The 23,670-nt window shown below is 37.1% G+C and overlaps 1 protein-coding gene across 2 annotated transcripts in view; it reads left to right on the top strand.

Moving 5' to 3' along the window:
• CDK17 (cyclin dependent kinase 17) overlaps window positions 1–23,670 on the top strand; it is a 92,376-nt gene that overhangs the window by 59,276 nt on the left and 9,430 nt on the right. For both annotated transcript variants that reach the window (XM_086610928.1, XM_086610927.1), the window contains 5 exons: window positions 15,557–15,682; window positions 19,607–19,663; window positions 21,631–21,745; window positions 22,391–22,485; window positions 23,337–23,399. In XM_086610928.1, coding sequence (XP_086467054.1) covers window positions 15,557–15,682; window positions 19,607–19,663; window positions 21,631–21,745; window positions 22,391–22,485; window positions 23,337–23,399 — 456 coding nt within the window. The remainder of the gene's footprint in view (window positions 1–15,556; window positions 15,683–19,606; window positions 19,664–21,630; window positions 21,746–22,390; window positions 22,486–23,336; window positions 23,400–23,670) is intronic.

Raw genomic sequence — 23,670 nt, 5'->3', positions numbered from 1 at the left:
AGAGACTTTGGGAAGCTTTTATTTAAGTTTTGTTTATCCAATGCTAATTTTCTTATTTTTCTCCAGATTCCACATGCATTTTGCTAATTGTTGAGATTAACATTATTTCTTCATTGACTGGCTCAGTCAACGAAAGCATTAATTTTTTGGCAGCTGTTCATGTATATTCTGTGAGAATTGTGATTTTTCCACCCAAATCACTTCAGTATTGATATGGTGACTTTTCCAATTAGGTTTCAAGCTAATGTCTGCAAACATATTCTCACTTCTGAATTTTAAGAATGCTGTCATTGATAGATGTTTTTGATTGGCTTCAGTTTACTACTTAGAAGTACTTTGTAGCATAGTAGGTGGGATTTTTACCTGTTTATGCATTCCAGAGGAAAAAACCTGTAGCAATCTTTGTAGCTTTGGTTAAAATATTAAAATACCTTTTTAATTGTGATATTTTCAGTCGACTTTCTTATTTCCTAAGCGAAAAGGCCTTAAGCGATTACACTGTCTGCCTGTCTTTCCCTCCTCCTGTTTTTCCTGTGTGTCATTTTCTGCCAGTTTTGACAGATGAATGGAAATCTCAAATGCTAATTTTCTATTAATTTCTGTGAAAAAAGCTCTGCATCTGGAGAGATTGCTGATGCATCCACTGCTAGGAAAGATGCAAACTTGATTAACCACCACAGTATCCACATATGAGTTGAAGCTCAAGACATACATCCATAGAAAACCAGGTTTTGCTTTTCATGGAATTGAATCACTTGCTTCCTTGGCCTTTGAGGGAACCAAGTAAAGGTTTCCTCTTGTACCAAATCTTGCCTGCATGCCTTGGGTGATTTGTGCCACGGAACTGGCTGGTTCAATAGTAGTAATTTGATTATATAAAGAGAAAGAAACAATCTTTCTTGTGAAGTAAGTTTATATTATTTCAATATTATTTTGCTGATTTGTGGCAATCTGTCATCTCTAGACATCATTGGGTAGGTTGAGGCCATGTTCCCTTTGTAGTCATATAGGATGAGTTATAGCTGTATGCTATACATATAGGTTGGAGTAAATTAGTACGTGTGTGATAGTATGTTTTTGCTGTAGTCTGCTGAAGTCATTAGTCACACTTGAAATCCATTGTAGAGTGTATTTGATCAAATGTACAAAGTTGGATAAACTCAATAAAGCAATATTCTTCGTTCTTCCTCATGAAGATGAATGTGCCTGTCACACTATGACTATATCCTTTTTTATGTTTAATTTAGCCAATGTTCACTGTATTTGTAATAATGATTTCTTTCTTAGTTATATATGTTTGTTTCTCTCTGCTGAATTGACAGAAGTCCTGGTTGTTCTTGAAGGTAACTAATCAGGTAAAGCTGAAACCTTCGAACAGTCCTTTTTACTTGCAAGAACTTTGTGTATATAACGAAGTTTTTCATGCTTAACTTGAACTTCCTCTACAATTCTGAAAATTAGCAGCCTATCAAAAAAAAAAAGTACCAAATTTTTTTTTTAATGCTTGCTAAAAACATGCATTCTGTAATCAACATGCTAATTACCAATACTAAGTATTCATATTGCTGGGATATTTTGTACATTCAAATACACATTTTGATTCTTAGTGTCCATCCCTGCTTCAGTGAATCATATAATAAAGCTGCTTTCCCTGAAATAGTTAAGTAATTCAGAGCTACAAATAGAATTGTAAAGTTGTCAAAGAGCAGACAGATTCTCGTGCCCAGAGTATATGAAAGATTTTGTCGTGAAAGAAAACTTGATTTTTCTAAAATTTTCATATAGAGATATCCTGGAAGAAGTGCAAAAAATAGACAATGGAGATGCAGCTAGAAAATGTGTTTCTTGTAGCAGAATCTCCATAGCAATAGAAAACTGAAATTTCATAACCTTAAGTTGACCTGGTTTAGATAGGAAATCATCACACTGCAATATAACCTAAATATGAAGCATTTTAGATATGAAGTGGTGCTACTGCAATGAGAAGGAATCTTGCTCTGCAGTGAAAAATCTGCTGAGGTGATAACTTTCCATCTGCAATAGCAGCCACAGAGATAGCAGCTTTCAATCTGTTATCTTGCCCAAATAACATAAAATTTAGGCCAACATGACTGTTACGGACAGGGAGATGATACACGTTTGCTTCTGAATTTGACAACACTGCAGTTGGGGAACTAGATTTTTTTTTTTTTAAATGATTGTTCATTGTTATCATGTGCTTAGAAAACAAAGAGACCATACCAGAATCTCATTGTGTTGCCTAGATAAAGTTTATTTTGCCTGTAATCCACAGACTACAAATGGTCTGTAAAGCAGTTGATTCTTTTTTTTTCTCCTTCCTTCCCCTCATTCAGGAACCATGCTGACAGTAAGTGCGAACATCTATTGTGTGAGGAATTTGGCTTCCAACAGCTGTTAGGTTTTAATTAAAGTGTCTACTGATCTCATGCTAATATTAGTGATTACTTAGTAAATCAGTAAAACTGTTTATCAAAACAGATGTATGAAATAATTTTTTTTCAAGCGCCAGAAGCAATGCAGCCTAAGAACAAATACATGTGTGTCTGTATTTTAAGTGTGTAGATGCTTTCATTATATAATGAGAAACACTTCTCCAGATCATGGACAGCTCAGAGCATTTTCACTTTGATTTGCTGGAAAAGATGACATGGGCAGTAATTCATTAATATAAATTCGTATTTCAAGCCGTAAGTGTTCGCGTGCGCTGGATAGTGAATGCTTCATTAAGAACTGTGGTAGATAAAAAATAGGGAGATACAGTCTGTGCAAATTGAAACATCTGTTTCCCGTTCCCAGAAGTCCAAGGTCTGTAAGCTGTCTTTGCATGTGAACTGGCAGAGTGCCATAACCCACTGTTCACCAGCCTGTTTCCCAGATATTTTATCCTGAGAAACAGTTCTTATCCATCTGACTGTCACATTAGTGACAGGAGCGTGTTCCAGATCAGGCTGCTCCTGCCGCGCTGCTGTAGGGTATGATTCTCCCCTGGGAGGATTAGCTGCAGGGCTAGTGCTTGTTGCTGAACAGAGGGAAACACAAAGGCTGTGAAGTGATCCTGTAGTCATGTGTGTTTTGTACTGATCACCTTCCGAAACAAAGAATGTAGAGGAGAAATATGTTTTTGGTGAGAACCACCCTTTACCAGGGGTATGATTGCTTCTCAGGGGTCTTGACACAGCCTGAGTAACGATCTGCTGTTGGTCCAGCTGGGCAAATGTACCTTCTCCAGAGAAGAACTCACAAAGTTAGTTAATGTTTCAACTGACGTGGTGCTAAGATTTTCTGTTTGTAGGCTTCAGATTAGAATGTGGTTTGTGGGTCCCCATTCACATATGCAGATAGGGCACTCTTGGCTCCATTAGTTTAAATTCCTAAACAGCAGACTGGATGGCAGTACTGATCCAGGCTTTCAGTAAGAGACAGTACAGTATTTTCTCCTGTTGTTAGTTTTGGAGGCAGGAGACACTGTGTCAAAGCCTGAACTTTCAGGCCTACTTGCCGCTCCAGAGGCTGTCTTGGATCCCCAGCAGGCATTACTACATAGTGCCTTCTCTGAGCAAAGGTTCTTCCTTTGCCCTTCCTTCTGTTCTTGGCAACCAAGACTCTTTCTGCTTTGCTTATTAGATGTTGTCTAATTTCCTTCTCTACACCTCCTGAGAACGTGTAGCTTTTCTTCTGATTGTCTCTTCTGTGAATCTAAGCATGTGGTCACCTACCAGATGATATCAGTACTAGATAGAAAAGAATTGAAGCGAAATACTATCAAGACTTGTTAATTTTCAGTGGTCGCTGTATTATCTCCTTTCAGTTGTGCTTGGCAGCTTTCTCAACCTTTTGCAAGGTTACACTAGAAAATGCACTATTATTTTTGTAGACTCCTGCTTTCAAGTTCACATGAAGCTTGATGTTTTCGAAAACCCTCTTCTGAAAACACAAGTGCATGTTCTAAATTGCTAGTATGGTTTTGATGAAACTGATGGACCCTTTGATCTATTTGATTAGCAGACTTGCATTTCTTGTACAGAAGAAGACTGACGCTGCAACAAGAAAAATAATTTCAGCTTGGATAACAGACAGACTTCTTTAACCTGCCTTTTACTAGATTTTCTAGGGGTAACTGTTATCAGCAATTGATGCTTTTTTGCCCTTCTGTTAGCAACATTCGTAATCCTGATGCTGAAGTTCTTTCATTCTGCTTGCAAATGCTACTTCCGTTAGAAAAGCTACTGCGCTAGGCAGTACACTTTCTATAAGGATGGAATATTTGCTTTTTTGGCTTTGCTTTTTTGTAACTTTGGTTTCCTTTTAAGTTCCATTTAAGAGTAGTCTGCTATCATACTGCATGTGTTCAGCCATCTACAAAACACATCACTAGTTGTTACTGGAATGCAGCAGATGACAAGTCAGTACTTTGATGCCATTTCATAGCCTGCACTCCAGCCTCATTGTCCTGTCCAGGAAGGTCAGATTTCCAGTTTCCATATTCAAGAAGTTGGTTTATTTTGAATTAACCAATTTCTTCATGGGACTTTCCTTCAGGTAGTTGCAGCTTTGTGATGATGTGAATGTTTCATGTTAGTGATTAACATTAGAGAGAGCTATTCGAAGGGTCCAAGCTTGCATTTTTGCAGTGATACGTTTTGTTTTGTTTCTTACGGTACTTTTTCCAGTTCCCTTCCCCTCTCTACCTCTTCTTGTAAGCTGATCAGCTTATGTTACCTGTTCCTTTTGGGCAGTTTCTCCTACTACTCTGTTACAGAAACTGATGAAAACATACAAAAATCTATTTTTAAAAATCAGGAAGGTATAGTAGTATATGAGGCAGAACTTGCTTTTTTAGCATCTGTTACTGCCCAGTACCTACTGCTGAGTCAAACAGCCATCAAACTCTGGTTTTCAACAAAATTTATGCTAAGAGACTGATGCCACAGAGTGATACCTTGGTAGGTGATAATTTAGCCAGACAAACAAAATCAGACATGATCTTTTTATGGTTATTATTTTTCTTACATTCCCTAAGTTCATGTTCTTATGCGCTGTCTGAGATGCAAAAAAAAATAACAAAACAACAAAAAAAATCTCCCAAGAAGAATTTTAAAGTATTTCTGGCATAATGTGTCACAAATTTCCTGTATATTTATACTCTTGATGAAAAGAAATAATATCTCACATTCGAGTTTAATTTATTGTTTCTCAGGTTTTTCAAAACTGGTTTTGTGTGTCACACATTTGTTTTGTTTTGGTATCCTTGGTTGTAAATAGAGGGTCCTGGAATACAGTTTCTGCATACTGTATTTGTGTAACAGTTTCAGCCTTTCACCTTAAAACTGCTGAGAGATATGAAGTAAATAAAAAACTGCCTGGGTTTTTTCTTGAAAAAAGAATGAAAGAGCAGTTTTTATTCAGATAGTCAGTAGTCTGAACAGCATATCCATGAAAATAAAATTCTCGTTAAAATATTTTGAAGAGGAAATTGTTCAGAATTAATATTTTTTTTTACTGCTTACATGAAAAAGTCTTGTCTATTGACCTATTATTCTAATTTTGTGGATTCAAAATACTAATTGTTACAAATATTACGGAAAAGATACTTAAAAGATTTCTAAGTTTTTCATTGTGCTGAAGTAAATAAAAGCAAAGGTATCTGCTTGCAATTCTGGTTTCTGTGCTTTTAAGAAAAATACTATATATTTTTATTTGACTGGCCATAGCTACTATAGATATCGGTGATAATTTTCTTGAATTCCTGGCAGTAAAATCATTGCTTTGTTGATTGGTGATAGCAGATGTGTTGGGAAAAGGTGACTTGTAGTCCTAAAATAGAAACTCTTAGAATTCTTAATACTATCAATATTTCACTGATTGCACTTGGCTCCTCATCTTTTCCTAGCATCTTAACGTTAAATCTGACAAAATGTTTGTGTTGAGTAGAGGGCAGAGAACATGGAGTATCTGTGGTCATTGGTATTTCTCCTGGGTATGAAACAGCCTGTGAGCTCAATCTCATGATAAAATTCTTGAAAATATTTTGTGTATTTGGTTTGATTAGCATTTGATTTAATTGATGAATGAATTCCATATCTTGGGTAATTTCTGTCCCAAATATAAGCTACCTGATTCAGTGCTCAAAATCGATGTTTTCTTGAATTGTGTTGCACTTCAACAGACTGACTGAAAACCAGCATGCATTTATGGAGTGAGAGGTAGCAGTGATCCTTTGTAGATGAGTCTTAAGACTATATTTTCATTGCTGCTTCTGACAGAAGAAAAGATTCTTTGAAGACCCTTTCTTCAAATTTAACAGAAGAGTAATTGATTCATTGTGACTTTGTTTTCGGTGAAATAATAACAACAACATTCAAGTATAAAGGAAGAATGTAGTTTTCAGGTGTAAACCATTCTGCAGAAGGCATAAAAAAATGCACTTTCTGCATCACAATGAAATTATAGTTACACGTTAGTTGAGTGGAGGAATGATGATGGTTTTATATACCTAATAGGAAAACTGGTATGGATAACTCATCCCAGCTGTTAAAATAGTGGTTTTGGTTACAGAAATCGATGCTTATTTGTAAAGATGGTAAAATAGCATACTACAAGAATGCTATAGGTTTCTTTTGATGGATGTCTATGCTGGTGTTTTGCTTCAAGACCTTGGAGGTCTACAGGGCTGTAACCAAACAACTAAATTCTCTGTAAATATGTTCTCTGATTTGAGGTTGGGGTTTTTTTCCTATTTGCCTTTGCCTCTAGCAGTCTTGTTGTATGTCATAATTCTGTAGAGGATCCAGTTGACTTCAAGTGTGCTAACTCTGTCATTTGACAAAAATGCACTGAAATTTGATAAGGCAACCGTCAGAAAAAAACGCCACATATTATTTGATACTGAAATGGTACAGTAAGTGTGTGCATAGAAGTTTAAATATTAGAGTGTTTAAATTCTCATTGGCATAAGCAAGTGTTTTCAATTAGTTTGCTTTGTGTATCATGAAGCAGCACATACTATGCATTTTTATTTAAAATATGCAAGGAAAGAGTACTATAACAAGTGGGTTTTTTAAAAGTAAGCATGCCATGAAGTTAAACTGTGTTTCATAGAGGGTTATATGATGTAGCGTTTTATATCTCGTTAAGCATTCTCCAGTGAACAAAAGCACTGTGACTTATTAGTGAACAGCTTGTGGTTGCAGCTGACATGTCTCGCTGGTATTTGCTAAAACTGGTGAGGAGACTGATTCAGAGCGATGCTTACACAAGAGAGCAGTGCATTTTCACTGAATGTATAGTGGATTGTTTGGGCTGTCAGTTCAATGTCTGTAGAGTTAGAAGAATAATTCTCTTTCTTTGTGAGACTGTAACAAAATTTTATTGATGGAATTTAACAATATTAACTCTTAAAAGATAAGCTAAAATTTCAGGGGGAGGTGGAGATGTGCTTGTCTGCTGCCGTATAGTAGGTACATATCTGAAGGTAATGGTTGATCTGGAAATGTAACTTATCAATAAACTGAAGAACCAAAGCAGTAAGGGTTACTATATAATGGCGCAGCTTGGCAATATAATTTGTGTCGTCTACTGGCTACCTGCTCCTGACAGAGCCAGCTTCCTTCTCCTCTTGAGTCCTAAACTCGCGTCAATGGATGATCGCTCACTTTGTTTTGAAGGGATAGTGTTCTCCCAGTTGACTTTCTTACACCACATCACTGTGTCATTATCGTAGTGCCTGTTCTCCTCCAAGAAGCGATGGGAACATCTGGCCACAGGCAATGAAATACTGGGTTTGGAGGTAGTCGGCTGTTAGATTAGCTAAATTAAACATTCAAGGAATAGCGAACTGAGGCTGATGCTATCATCAGACTGAGGGTCATACTGTCATGGATTTCCCTTTCAGTTTTTCTCACAGTTGTTTAGTAGTGCAGGATTGCCTTTTTTTTTTTTTTTTTTACCTCCTACTGCTTCACTGGCAGAAGCCCGAATCTTTCTTCTCTTGGTGCTGTGAGAGCAGTAGCAGCCTGAAACAGCCCCGGAGTTGAAAGATCAATGGCATTTGTATCCCAGTAGATCTGGGAAAGATTTATTGTTGCTACTCCAGCAAGAAAGAAACAATCTGCATATTGGCACATTTGTTAAAACATAAAAATCAAAGTAGTCATAGTTTTTCTTTTTCGACTTTTCGTAGCGTAGTGAGGATTGGACTGGGGAACACCTCAACAAATCCTTCCCTAGGGCAGTTTTCTGGGTATTTTTTATTTATTTTCTTTTCTTTTTTATTATTGTTATTCTGTTTTGTGCAAAATATTAGTGTTTATTATCTAAATCTGCTATATAAGTCAAAGATGTAATGACTCGAGTCATCAGAAGACAGACGAAAAAGTGTGAATGTTCCAAATCGCTTCTATTTGAGCTTTTTTAACATGTAGAGTTCAAACACTCTGTATCCTGAGTTACAATCACCTTTATTTACTTCAGTGGAATTTACTGAAGTGTGTAGTGCATCTTGGCAAAAAAATAAATGGTGAGTTAAGGAAAAACAGAAGTGCTGGTCTTAATGTCTGATGTAAAGCGCGGTAGGTGAACAGCGTTGCTTTCACAAGTAAGAATAGGTTCATTCTGTGGAAAAATGTACTTTTTTGACAGAGTTTAAGAAAAGTGAAAATAGATCTTTTGACCAGGAATGAGACTTTCTGAAAAGTGTCACACTATGACACTAAAGAATATTATATGGGCCAAGACCAGCAATTAGAAAGAGGAATAGCTGGTAGGCTTGTATTATGGAGAATAAGAGATCAGAATAGGATAGGTACAAAAGGAATAGCGTTGTTTAGTCAGGTGTGAAAAGCAGAATGTGGTAACAAAATACTGAGCTTTTGTGAATGGTTTACTGTGGATGGCAAGTGAAGCAGCTGATATTTGCAACAGTATTTTGGGATATTCAAAAAGGGACCAGAATTAAAGATATCAAAAAGGTTAGGGTTTTTGGTTTTGACTTCCAAGTATGCGTGAAAAACGGGAGATGTTTTGGGGTGTTGTTTTTTTTTGTTATTTGGAAGATGTGTTTATTTATGTATAATGTTAAATTATTCAGCTCACAGGACATGCAGGATTTAAGTTGAAACACCTGCCCTCTTTTCTTGTGCTCAAGCCTAAGTAGTTGGTGGTAGACAGAACATAAACATCAAGTTACAGAAACGTGGTTGGATACTAGCCAGACGAAAGAAAAGGCTCCACAAAATGTAGCTTTTCTGAGAGCATTTGCTGTAGCTAGCATTAGAAATAGATGGTAGAGATAAGCATGAGTTGGGGTAGTTTATCTCCACAGAAAACAAAGTGGTATTAGTGTCACAAGTGCTTACATGTTTATCTGCCATCAAGCAGAGTAGGACAAATGTGATTCTCATTTCAGGCGAATTATAAAAATAGTATACATGTAGAGGAGGGGGAAAATGCCACGAGTGTTCTGGCTACTCTAGCAAAGCAACTGGTGCCTGAATGTGTTCTCCGGAATATATTCTGGAACTGGATCAAAAAATAGCTCATTAAGCAACATACAGCTAACTGTAGGCATTTGAGCATTTAACAGTGCCGCATTTACTGAACACCAATATATTCTGTTTCAAGTTGACCTTAAAGATAACTGTAAAAGAATCGAACTAGGAAATATTATGAATTTATCTCATTTGGAACAGTAAATTGTAAGTGATATACAAGAAAATACTATCAATTTTCTAAAAGATGACTTATTTTACCTGAAGTACTTTGTTGACCCTGAAAGCTAAGGTCTTACATTCCAGTAAACCTTTGCTTGTTAGAGTTAGAAAAGAATGCACCCAGATTCCCTCTGCATAGTTGAGAGTCTATGTACACCACTTATATGCCTGTTATGTTTTAAAAGGATGCATAAGATAACATAAGGAGTTACTGTAATTTACTACTGTCAAAAATGAAATAAAAATTTAAAAGGTTCATAAAGGGATGCAAAATTAATTTGTGTTAAAAATGGGCTTTTAACTCTGTAGTATTGACAAGCTCAAAATCTGAAGTGTCAAAAATGAAAGTGTAGGGAAAATAACCAGTCCTGTCATTAATTTTACATGCTTCCTTATTACTTCTTTAAACTGCATTGTAGCAGGATCTTTTAACAGCCTGCTAATAATTTCCATTATAAAAGGTTTATTGGTTTTAATCCTTTTCCTTGGTTTAAGGTTTGTTTTTTTCTTTTTTCAGAGAAATGCTAGCATGTCATTAGATTCAGTTGGTCATTGAAATTAGAGTGGACAAAGTCCTCTGTCCCCAAAGTGTGTTTTTCATTGTTTCATGGAATTCCACAGAGGTTTAAGAGAATTAGAAATTCTTAAAGATCACTCTTTCCTCCTGTTGCTTGCACTCCAGCCTGGCGTCATGCCAAAACAGCAGCAAACCATGGGGTTCAGGAGAGCAGGTTTTGCTGTGACCGAAGCAGCAGCAGGGAGAGTGTAATGGGGTGGCTGTCCTAGCAGCAAGAGGGAACAGAGGTGGCCGTTGCATGTAACGTGCAATTTCGGGCTTCGTTTGCCAAGGCCAGCGCTTGGGTTGGGCACCCTCTCCGTAAAGGCTGTTCAGCAGCAGCGGGGAAATGGGTTGCCTCTGCTGGGCTCGACAGCCGACCGGCCAAAGGGCTCTTCTGTACCATGCGATCTGGTGCTTAGCAAGAATAGCTGGAGGGAAGGAGGAGAAAGGAGGGACATTTGTGGCTATACCGCGTTTGTCTTCTACTTCCCAAGCCACCACTGGTGTGTTGAGGCTCAGCTTTCTGGGAAGTGGCTGGACACCTGCCTGCCAATGGGAAGCAGTAAATCCATTCCTTTTTCACTCTGCTTGGGCACACAGCTTTGGCTTTCCCTTTAAACTGTCATTACCTCCACCCACAAGTCTCCTCACCATCCTTCGTACCCTCTGCATCCCACAGGAGCAGGGACTGAGTGCTTAGCTGGATTCGCTGAGGTCAGCCCACAGCAAGGAATAAGTCTCTTGCTGCTGGCAGCTGAACAGGTTGCCTAAGCCTCAGCAGACTGCCTGGTTGAACACTCAAGGCTCAGAATTGGTTGGTGTATGGCAAGGTTCTTGCTTTTCTTTTTAACATAATCTCAGTTAAATTAACTGGATTTTTCAGCTGTGTCAAACGCATGTAATTTGAGTTTCCAGTTTTTCTATTTAGCCATTAGAAAACATTGTGCTTATTTCTCTCATGCACATCTAATGAATCTCCTTTCATGTTGCTGTATAGCATTTAATTATGATTGCCTTCTTTTTCCCAAGAGGGTGGTTGCTTCAATTATTGCAAAAACTAGGAGGAATTAAGGTGTTTCAGCCAAACAAAACATAGTAATTTCTGTCTTACAGATAGTTGGGTTTGCAGTCTAAACAACTTTTTTTAATTTTGCCTATTTTAGGCAGTTAGGTGAAAGATAGTTATAATAAAAAGACTTTACATATGTGACTCTGTGTTTGTGACTCTTATATATGATTTTTCAAACGTTGGTTTCATAACAGGCTTCTAACTGGTAAGTAACCATTTTAATATATGGCTTTAAAAAAGAAGTCTTGGTTTGGTTGACATTTCAACACAACAAATATGCATGACTATTGCAAGTAGAGTAGCGGTGTAGATTGTTAGGAGGAAAAAATCTGGAAAATACCTGCTGCAGGTTCCATTAAATCATTATGTTTTCCTCTCAGAAAATAAATTTTTTTCAGCTCTGAGAAGTTAAGGAGAACGGATAGTGTTTTGATTTTATTTTCAACATGACAAAAATTTAGGCTTCTACCACTAAATACTCTTTTTTTTGAGGGGGGGGGGAAGAGTGATTGCTGTCGTGTATTGTCCATTATATTACAAATGTAACTAGAGAAATTATATTAAAACCAAATATTGTAATCCTGAAAAAAAATTTCTCCCTACTTTTCCCCTCAGGTTGTGTTGTGGTGGTTGTTTTTTTTTAAAGATAGACGTTGTGGGGTGGAGAGGCTGAGGGCTGTCGTTATATACTCAGAGTGGTGTTTGTGGGTTTTTTCCCCAAACTGGAATAGATTTTGGCCTTTGCACCAGTAAGTACTTACATTCAAACATATCTGTATTATGCACTGTGGAGCACCAAATGCAAGTTTGCAGCTTAAGCTCAGTTGAGAACTGAGGTTGTCAGATGGGTTTCTGAAGTAAGTCATGGGAGGTTTTGCAGTTGCCTCTTGCAAAAATGGCATAAGCAGAGCTCTTGAGAATAAAGGAAGGGGAATTCTGTAATAGAATTACAACTACCTCCCATAATAATATTTTCTGGTACCTAAAATATGGTTATCTCCGGTTTTTACAGTGGCTGGACTCCTATTTAATGAATCCTTGGTCGCTGTAAAGCATCTTAGGCTTGCTTTGTTTCCCTTCCTTTCTGTTTGAAAAGGTCTGTGTTTATGGACGGCAGGCGCTGTGCACAGTTAATGGCGTAGTTTTCCAATTGCCATCACAGCTTAAAGGCTGCCTTTGCTTCCATCTTCCTACACAAACCCATCAACTTCGTGCACTTGGAAATGCTTCTTCAAGGCTGTGGAGCTAGGTGTGAAGCACTGCTTTGGATGCCCCAAGGATGAGTGCTGTGGGAGGAGAGAACATACAGATGAAGAGCTCTGGGGTACCTTCAACTCAGTATTTCATGAGACCTTTGAGTTGTGGTCCATGATTTCAGTATACCTGTTAACAGGCTCTGTAAAATACATATTGTCAAACAAGCACTACGGGAAAGTAAGGGGAGAGCATTACAGCAGGTTTCTTTACCATAGAGTTAACAGGAGTAAGAGAAGGCTATTTTGCCACAGGGTATATAGAAAAATGCTATCTACTGTGTTGAGAAAGTTACATTGAAAAACTCAGCCCAATGCTCTTCTGCTGGCTTGGAATTTGTCAGATTTCTGCTTTATTTTATGTTCTTGAGCAATGGAAGAAAGGAAATTAGGATATTGCCCCCCTGTTCATCTGGGGTTACAGTAGAAAAGTGGAGTAGAGACTGATGCTGGTCCTCTTCCTGCCACCCCTGGCTTGTTCCAGCAGTTCCATGGTTTCCCACTGCAGTGAGATGACAAAACTGTTTTCTTCAAGGCAACACGGAGCTCTTTTCTTTGTGCTCATCTGTTTTGATGAGCTACCTGATTTTTCTGAAGAATGCAATAAATTATAGGGCAAATTTATTTATTCATTTTTAATAATCTGAAGCTCTCTTCAGTAGGGGAGAGGTGTTTCTCATGTCAGATGGCTCTAACTTCACTGAATTTGAGTTGCCTATTACAAAAACGGCATTAGCAGAGCCTGTCAAAAAGAAGGAAGATTCTTCAGTGGAAAATATGGTTTTATTGTGGGGATTACTGCTAGCTCCCATTATAATTAATTAGTTCCTCCACTCTTTCCAAAAACCACACACGCAGTTTTAAAATTGCCAATGTTTTGAAAAACTTGAAATACCAAAGTTGACAATTAGTAAAGAAATTGGAAGCTGCCAAAACTGAGGCATCCTTTTGTTTCCTTTTAATTGAACTTCAGAATGTTGGTCAAAGCTGCCATTATGTGAACAGCACTTCTTTTGTTTAAAGGCAGTTTAATAATTCCCTACAAAATAAGACATACAGACACTGATTTTTCCAGTTATGCAAAGAAGCTGATGTTGGGCAGCCAAATAGAAGCTACCAGACTTTGTGCTGTCTACCTAAGGAGGTGTGAGGAGTGAAAAGAAAACGGGAGGGTCAGCTGCCAGAAGTTAAAGCTTTGTTAGCATCTCTCCAAAAATTTCTGCCTGTATCCAGTGGCCCTAGTGAATAGCATATGTAGAGCAGTCATCTGGGGGAACGTATAAGAGCACTTCAGTCCTACCTGAAATTCAACTAGTTGCCAATTTACATTCATTTTTTTAATATATATTTTTAATTGATATTTTTTGCTCAGATGTTGCTCCAGGTATCTGTATGGATCATAAATATATGTGGTTCAAATACCTTATTGACACTGAAAGCGTAGCAAGTTGCCCGTCAAGATCTCAAGTCCTGAAAAGTCTGATGATCCAGTTCTGTGGCAGCCTAAGCCACTTCAGCTGCCGGCTTCCCGGGCTTGCCCTGCTGCCTCTCTTGCCCTGTGTTCAGGCTGTGAGCTTGTCTGACCTTACACTGAACCGGTTCGGAGCACAAAGCTGGCAGGAAGCTGCGCACTTCGCCCGAGATAGTTTCTCGATGATTTAGCACGCTGAAATAGTTCAAAGCTGCTGCAGAGACACGAGTAGAAACACATGGCCAAGCCTGAGGGGAACCAAATGGGGATGTAGCTGCCAGCGTTTATATTAGCTTGAGATGCCCAAAATTCAAAGCTGGAGGTGATAGGTAAGACAGAACAGGGTAACATGAAGAAGAGCGCACGGCCCTCAGGTCTGTATTGATTAAATCTGAGGTCCACCAGCAGAAATCTGGAGTTTCCCTCTTCTGATGGAGAAAAGTCTGAAAACAGTGGTGGTTCCAGAGACGTCCTCTTAACTTCAGGGTAGAAACCGTGAGAGTGGATTGTATAGTTGGATGCTGAGCGTGATTTTCTTTGCTTGGATAAACTACCTTTATTGAAAAACAATTCCTGCTGTTCTGGAAATTACTTCCCATTTTTTGTGAATCTGGATATGTTTCCCTTGTATCTCTGTGGCAGTGACTTACTGCTTTAAGAGAATATTTGATATTTCATTTTCTGGCACGTTTGAGATTAAAGTCAAACTAAAAATAAAAAATTGATGGGAATATGCAGCCACCCCAAAAAAAATCTTTTTGTGTGTGTTTGCTGAAAGGTGAAGTAATTTTTTTTCCCTCGTCTTAGAAATGATACATGTTGTTGTTGGAAAAAATTACTGGTGAAAAACAATCTAGTGTAGGGAAAACTACATTTATGTAATGGCAGTTTGGTTTTCTGATGATCCTAGAATAAAAAGGTTGAAATAGAAAAATGTATTAACATTTGAAATAGTTTGACTCTAAAAATGAAGTGATTCTATTTTATAAGACTGGAAAAATGGAAGTTGAAGTAAATTTATCACTTTTTGTAGTCAGAGAAAGAGTAATAAATGTATTTTGAATTGCGGAGATCTCTTGTTATTCAAATGTACTTCCTATATGAAAAGAAATGTATTTACCAGCCTCTGAATTCCCAGTTTCTGGTATTCCAGGTGTGTATAAGTGGTCAAGTAAACTCAATAAATTTATCCACAATGTAATTAATTACATTTTAATATTTTATTCCTTTTGCTAGAGTAATGAGTTTGTAAAGCATTGGGGTTTTTTGATCTGTTATCTAAGCAATTTGAAGTATTATTAGAAGAGAGTATGTTATTAAAACAATTTCTATGGGATTACTTATTTTTCATTCATATACATATTTCAGTGTAAAATGGTAACACAATAAAAGCAGTACCACTACAGGTGTTGAAAAACATTTTAGGAAATTCTGAATTATACTTGACCCTTCTCTTTGTAACATTATTTACTGCAGGATTTGAACAAGCGCTTGTCCCTGCCTGCTGACATCAGGATACCCGATGGCTATCTTGAAAAGCTGCAGATTAACAGCCCACCCTTTGATCAGCCAATGAGTCGACGTTCTCGTAGAGCATCACTAGTAAGTGTAATGCCTGTGCCTTGCTAAAACAACCTCGCAGGTCTTCAGGTTCCATTTAATACAGATGTCTGTATACCGTAGGTATGACTTAACTTCATTTACACCTTGGCTTTTATGTCCTGAAATGACAGGGCACTTGAGCGTGCACCTGACAAACTCCATTGAAGAATTTCACCCTTTCTTTCATTTCTCTTCTGCAACCTTGGCCCTGTCATTTCTCAGTGAAGATCTTGACCCATGGAAATCAGTGGCTACATTCAACTCCCAAAGCACCTATTTAATTCCTTCTGTGTTTCAGAGCAGGGATGGTCTGTTTGAGGAAATAGGCCACGTAGCCTTAGGTCAAGGCTGGGACTTTCACGCGATATAGAGGAAGGCCTTGAAGCAGCATGATATGAAAGGAGGTCCTCCTCACTGTTCTTTTTCTATTTGGTAACAAATTTTGTTTCTCAGAATTGCTGTTGGGATGATAGATTTTAAAAAAAAAACAAACATACGTGAGTTCCTAAGAGTATGAATGAGTAAATTCACGTGTATCTTTTTAGATTATTAGGTTATTTAAAAAAATAAGTCTGTCCTTGGAGATGGCAGAATGAGGATTCCTGTACTGCAATTAGAGTACTAACACTAGAAATCCTGGACACTCAGACAAAATATGCATATCCCTGACATAGTAAAAAAAACCCATTATTGTCTTATTTTTACAAAAATTGTTACACTTCAATCATAATTTGATCTTTCAGCTTTCTTAATGTTAATTGAGGTTTTAAAGAATTGCTAGACCATGACTGACTTCCTGAGCAAATTCATTGGCAAGAACTTCTTTGCAGATAGTTTTATGAAATCCGCATTGTTCTTTGTTTTCTTGATTTAATGGCTTATTTGCTGAAAAATAAATATGAAAGTACGTGTAGTGAGTTAATTTTGTTGGCTGTGAAATATCTTTATTTTATTCTTTGTGAATTAATAATGTCTGTAACAAAGCAATGGATGAGTTTTATCATGTATTTTTCTCCTGAAAAAATACAATTTAGTGTGCTAGACTAAAGCTCCGATCTGCATGTCACCTTTTACAAGAACAATATTAAAAGAAGAAAAGACTGGATCAAAACACTGGAAGTAATAATAACATAGCAAGCTTAAATATTTGTGTCAGAATTTTGTTGCTCGTTAACCACTTAGTTACTGATGTAGCATTGAACTGATGAATAGAATTTCTCAAACCTTCTCTTTTCAGGCACTGGTGGAGTACCTCTTCAGCAGTACCTTTTCAGTGGAATACAGTATTTGGGGCCTGGGGAGAGTTTCTTGTGTATATAAATTCCCTTGCTTGTGTAACATTGAGCCCTAAGAGCAGTTGAAGTTCTCTCCTTGTTGTGTTCTGGAAGACAGACAGAAAAACAGTGCCCTCTAATGAATATGATGTGTGTATGGAATCAGCCTCCTTTCACAAGGCTGTTTTGGTTTGCCTTATAAAAACGCTTTCAGGGTTTAAAAGTCCAAAATGAAACCTGCCAGCAGTGCTGTGATAGGCAGGCATGCCTTTGTTGCATTGTCCTTTCACCATTTAAAGCTAACCTTTAAAAAGAAGAAATTCAAGGACTTGTTATTCTGAGATTGTCATTGAAAGCTTGCTAGCAGACTGTTAATTACAATATATGAATATTGTGCTCTGCTTCAAAGGCATGTCTCTTTTCAAGGTTTAGTAGGAATCAAAGGGAAAAAAGCTATAAAAAGTATCAAGTGAGGACTTGTTATACTTGGTCTGGTGTGTTTCTTTGAAATACAACAAAAAAAAAATAGCTTTTATGGTAATTGTATTTTGTGTATACGTGTACATGCATGTGCAGTAGCATAGGTGTAACTCAACGCACCAGCCACTAAAAGTAAAAGACCATAAACACAATGCATCAGTGTTTCTGTGTAAGTCAAGATAGACAGATGTGTATTGCAGAAAACAATTAAATAATTCATAAATTATTTTGAAGGAAAAAAGAAATTGATCTGAATTTGAGGAATCAAAAAATTAGTTTTTCTTATGAGTGGTATGCAACCAAAATGTGATTAAAAAATTAAGCACATTGAAAGGCAGGTCTTGAAGAATATCTGTTCTCTGTATGTAGGAAATATTATATGATTTTATTGTCTAAAGAAGATTTTGTTGGTCTTGATGAACAACGTCGAGGTTTCTTAGAAATAAGACTTTTAAGTTGTGTTCCAGACTGTCTGGCAATAACAAGGCCACTGTCTATGAGTTCTCCTTTAGTTTCTCCTGTAAGCTAAGCAGCCTATCTTTTTAATTCTAATACTATCTAATACTCACTTCAAGATATGTTTGTTTAAGTAGGTCAAAATGCACTTTGGAAACATAATATTTATTTTACTAGCATTTTATCTATATCAGTGGTATGTTTAAAATCTTGCTGGAGTTACAAGGGTTGTCAGATATTAACTTCACTTGTATTTTGAGTTAAACAACTTTACTTCAGCAAGCTCCTAAATATGATTGATGCTAAAGTATCCTTATGCAGTTTGTAAAACGTTTCAATTCAAACACTAATTTAATAAAGCAGAATTACTCTTAATACTATGGTAACATAATTATGTGTCCGTCTTTTTCTTAGATATGTCAAATATGTTTACAGACAAGATCTTGCACTTATGTCAGATGTATTTTTCTGCATGTGTTACACTGTGTTACCATGAAATAATATACAACTTTAATATCCATCAGATTTTAGGAGCAAATCAGTGTAGACTGGTGGACAGGCATAGGTGCTGAAGCCAGTCCGAGATCAAAGTATCATTTCTTACAAAGAAGTAGCAGCTGGAGAGCTGTTTGAAAGTGGAAGGAGGAGGTGATGCTAGGGAGAAAACCTGGCATTTTTGTCTTAGTTTATGTTCAATTGTAAGTAAAGCAAAACCCCATGAAGCCTATGGATTTTAGATTTTGACAGAATACAGACTATGTGCGCTTTGTAAATTGGTTTAAAAATTCATGTGTTTTACACGTCTACTTTCAGCATTCTTTATGCTGTAAGAAAAATATCAAGCTTTGATGTAGTTGACAATGGTCTTACATGAAAATGTCTAAGTGTATTAAAGACATAAATGTATTAAATATGAGAGTGTAAGACGTAAGTGTATTAAATACGAGAGTAGCAGTGGATTTGAACAGGAAAGGAGTAATGATCTTAACAGTCTTCAGAAAAAGGTATTATATAGGCAGGCAAACCCTCCTAGTGTGCATTGCAGAGCTAAGTTGATGACAAAAAAAGAGAAGGTGCATAGATCCAAATAAAATACACAAAGACTTGAAGCTATGAGCCATGAAACGTAAAGTGTTGAGACAAAGCTGCAGCTTGTTGAAGAATGATGTTTAGGGATTTTACTAGCAGAGCTTTAGACTGAAAGGCATTGAGAGGTCCGAATGGGAGAGGAAAACTGAAGCTGAGGTCTTGGACATGTTATATATATTGGTAGAGAGCAAATAAGTAATGAAAGTTACTTTGAAAGAAGCAGGAGCATATGGTTATGCTAAGCAAGAGGAAGGATGGAATAGTTTGAGGTGACTTCTGTGCTTTAAGCTATAACAACCTCATTAGCAGTAATCAGATCAGAAGAGCGGAGAAGACATAAGTAGGAGATGGGATAAAGTGGGGTTTTCATCTAATTGTAACTCAGTACATAGTCCTCCCAGGATACACAGCAGACTGGCCAACAGGCTGAGCATTAGTCTTGGATGTTGGGATGCGTTTATATCATAATATGCGAAGTTGTTCATAAAATAGCGGAATTGTGCAGTGTTTGGTCAAGTACTATCAGGTATTTTGCTGAAACAAAGTTTAGCTTGCTGATGTAAATGATGTATAAATAAAGTGTTCTGTTTTAATGATAAGTTTTTTCCATTTCTTTTCACTGCAGTCAGAGATTGGTTTTGGAAAAATGGAAACCTATATCAAGTTAGAAAAGCTTGGAGAGGTACGTATAGCTTTCTTTCGAAAAGATTACTGCTTTGATAACAGTCTTGGTAAAATTATACATAAATGTTAACTGAAAATCTCCATATCCCTCAAAATACCCATTGAATTGGGCTACAAAGAAGATGGAGACTCCCTTTATACAAGGAGTCACGTGGAAAAGATGAAGGGTAATGGGTACAAGTCACTCCTGGGGAAGTTTCGATTGGACACAAGAGGAAAATTTTTCACGATGAGAACAATCAGCCATTGGAATCATCTCCCCAGGGAAGTGATGGATTCCCCAACATTGGACACTTTTAATATTTGACTGGACAGGGTGCTGGACCATCTTGTCTAGACTGTGGTTTTGCCAATAAGTTTGTACCAGATGTACCAGTCCCTTCCAACCTGGTATTCTGTGATTCTATGATGATTCTATGAATTTATCTTTTCAGTAAACTAGACTTATTCAACATGTATAACAATGTCACAACCACACAAATGTTCTATTCATATATAATAGGGAAAAAAAAGCAGGAAAACCATCACTGAGCTGGGACAGAGCAAGACTCCATTAGCAAATGATCTGTGACCTTTTTACGTAGCCCAAATTTGTATGCAGATAGACAAAATTCTTCTGTTGATAGTAAAACTAGTGAAGTCTGATATTCTCCTGCCACAAGTTAGGTGTGAGGGAGCAATCGTGCTGGACAAGAAGCCAGCGCTTGCAGGGAGCAGGCGGTAGCTGTGCATGTGTTGGTAGAGAAGCCTGCACGCCTGAGCTGGGCAGCCAGCCGGGTGCTGCCAAGTGAAATACATAACACTGAGTTTGCCTTTCCTTCTGGGAGGGCAGCAATACAGCTTCCTACCTCCACTCAGCCTCTCACTTCCAGAGAAACAGTAGAATTCAGGAGGGATCAGGTGTCAGTCCTGTCCAGTTTGACTGAGATTGGCCAACAGGATCAAAAATAGACAAGAACTGGAATGGGACACACTGAATGTTGCAGAAGAAAGCAGGGCTGGTTAGCATTTCTGCTGTGAATATTGCAGCTAGTCCTCTGTTTGCAACATTTTCATTTCCAAACACGTTTATTTTTTATTTTGCCTCTAGTACTTGTAAGGTGGGTCACTAGACATGACATAACATTGCATATCTTTGGAGGAATGTTATTCTAGTAGCTATCAAGTCATAGTTGTGGATGTACATTATTTCACTTGCTTACAAAGTGCAGTGGACAGCATCAGGTATGTACTGCAACCTAGGGCAGATTCTGTAGCTTTATTGTTTGCTCTGTGAAATTGCTGGGATTAGCTGTACCTGCTTGCTGTTTTGTCAGAATTTCTTGACATTATGTAACATGCCTCGGGAGTTCTGAATCTCTTACTGTCTAAGCAAAAAAAAAAAAAAGAATTGCAAAAGATAAGCTTCATAATATTCACAGTTTGTTATGTCAACCAAAATGACTTTGACACCCCACCCCCACCCCCCCAAAAAAAAAGAGAAAAAATGCTTATGTAAAATATGTAACGAAGAGAAGAAGCTATCAAAAGGAGTTATATGCTTTCATAAAAGTAATGGAAGAGTATGTCTGCCGCCTTCGGAAACATAACTGCAGTGTAGTGTAGAGATACCTGAGCTGCTTCTAATCAAATAGAGACTTTCAAGGGTAAATGATCCCAGCAGTGAACTTGGTGAACTTAACGCTACCTGATCTGGCTTCTTTGGTAGCTACATAGTGTATAGTTTTCCAGGTAATTTTCAGACTTGTTAAGCATATGCATCCCTTGTGTCTTCTGTGTGTTCAGACCTGTGCTTACAAAATATTTTTGTAGTTTTACATGTATCAAAAGAAGACAATGTAAAAACTATTCATATCCAAAACGAAACCTATTATAACCTCAGACAGAAGTTTATATTCTCTTTTTTAACTGATCTTTCAATGAAGGAACAACTTGTAAAAGTTTTCTTCTTTTTCCGTGTTGTAGGGTACTTACGCAACAGTTTATAAGGGGAGAAGTAAATTGACAGAGAACCTGGTAGCTCTGAAAGAAATCCGACTGGAACATGAAGAGGGAGCACCATGCACAGCCATAAGAGAAGGTGACCTTTTTTTTACTTCTTAGAATTTCAGATACTTCTGGATTTCTTTTTGATCAAAGTACTGTTGGTACTTGGAAATACATAGGCTACATGAGAGATTAATGGAATTGGTATTAGTTTTGATGGGGAAAATTTTCATCTAGACGTGTTAAGAGTTAGTGTTTCAAATGTGTTTACTTTATGGAGAGTGATTGCGTTCTCAAATGCAGTGTTATAAATGGATGATTTTATACGGAATTAAGCTATTATTAGTGTGTAACTTTCAGGGATTCAGAATACATTTTACCAAATTACTACTTCTGCCTGAAAAGGCTGGGTTGGATGAGGCGTTGAGCAGCCTGGTGTAGTGGAGGGTGTCCCTGCCCATGGCAGGGGGTTTGGAACTAGATGATCTTTGAGGCCCCTTCCAACCCTAACCATTCTATGATTCTGTAATTTAGGAAATATTTACAGTTTGTCACTCAAATGTCTTTTTGGTGTTTTGATTAAATACCTTTCTTACTAACAATCTATATGAGTATTATGTTCTTAAAAATAGCTTTTTTTAGTTTAAGAAAAATAAATAGCTTATATGTATGAACTTACTAGTAATGTATTTACTGCTTGTGTGTTTTGTGTTTATTTACTTGTAATTCTCTTTTACAGTGTCATTATTAAAAGATCTGAAGCATGCAAATATTGTTACATTACATGATATTGTGCACACAGACAAGTCTTTGACTCTTGTTTTCGAATATCTGGTAAGTGCTTAGACAACCAGCAAGCTTTATGTTCAGTTTATTGTTTCTAAGTAACACAGACGTCGTATAATTCTCTACTCTTTTTAAGAATACTGAGACTGTTATCGTTTTTTCCTGCATCTAGAATCATGCAGCTGAAAATGAGACAAGTGTATTCAGTTCTTAAATTGCAGTAAATCAGTAAATACTGTTCTGATCATTTCAGAGTTTCATTAATAGCAGTTAATGGTGATCTACCTGAGCAAACTGTCTACTTGTACCAAAATAGTTAACTGTAAAAAAGGATAATAGGATTATTATTCAAACGATATTTTTCTGTTATGATGCAACTCTCACAAGTTAGCTCAGGAAAAAGTATACTTAGAAGTAAACAACACATTCCATCATTTTGTAACAATCTTTTCAAGCACGCGTCCACAATTACATATCGCACTTGCTCGCCTCTTGCGTTGTAGATTTTTCACTTTCTCACTGAACCTTTACTTAATGATCTTTTTGTATAATATGCTGGAATATATAAGTATAAAAGGGGGATAAAGAAAAGCTCTTTACTTCCAATGTAATTGGAGAATTACATAACAATTTCATAAAGTACTGTGCCACACACAAGATGGAGGAGAAGGCAATAAATAATGTTGCCTGAGATGATGGAACTTGCTGGAAAATATGAGTGTTTGTCCTCTGGAAAGCCAGAGTTTTCTGCATGTTCAGGCTTTTGGGTTTTTTATCATTGAACATCTTTTGCAGAAAACTCAGTTTTCTGATGAATTATTTCAGTTCTAACAGTAAATAATATTCACGCAATCTGTTGTCCACAATTTTACTGAACAATGATGATGGTGTTTTGACAGGACAAGGATCTGAAGCAGTACATGGATGACTGTGGAAACATCATGAGTATGCACAACGTAAAGGTGAGTGTTTTCAGTGACAGTGACTGTCTTCCAGCTTTCTCTGTTCTAAGAATTTCAGAGAATTTAGTCACCAGAAGCCCTATGGTTTAGGGTTTTTTTAAAAAGTTAAATAAAATCAGGAAACTTAACTTTCTTTTTGACCTTTGGGCCCGGCTTGACTACATTTGACATCAGATGGAGTCTTTCTTGTTGGTTTGGATGACTCAGTTTAAAGCACTGAAACCAGGAGATTACATAACTTTTATTCTCTTAGAAGTTATATATTTAAAAT

Source organism: Tauraco erythrolophus, chromosome 4 (assembly GCF_009769465.1).
Source record: "Tauraco erythrolophus isolate bTauEry1 chromosome 4, bTauEry1.pri, whole genome shotgun sequence".
Classification (NCBI taxonomy): Eukaryota; Metazoa; Chordata; class Aves; order Musophagiformes; family Musophagidae; genus Tauraco; species Tauraco erythrolophus.
The sequence above is the reverse complement of the archived record's forward strand: the minus strand, read 5'-3'. Positions and strand labels throughout refer to the sequence as shown.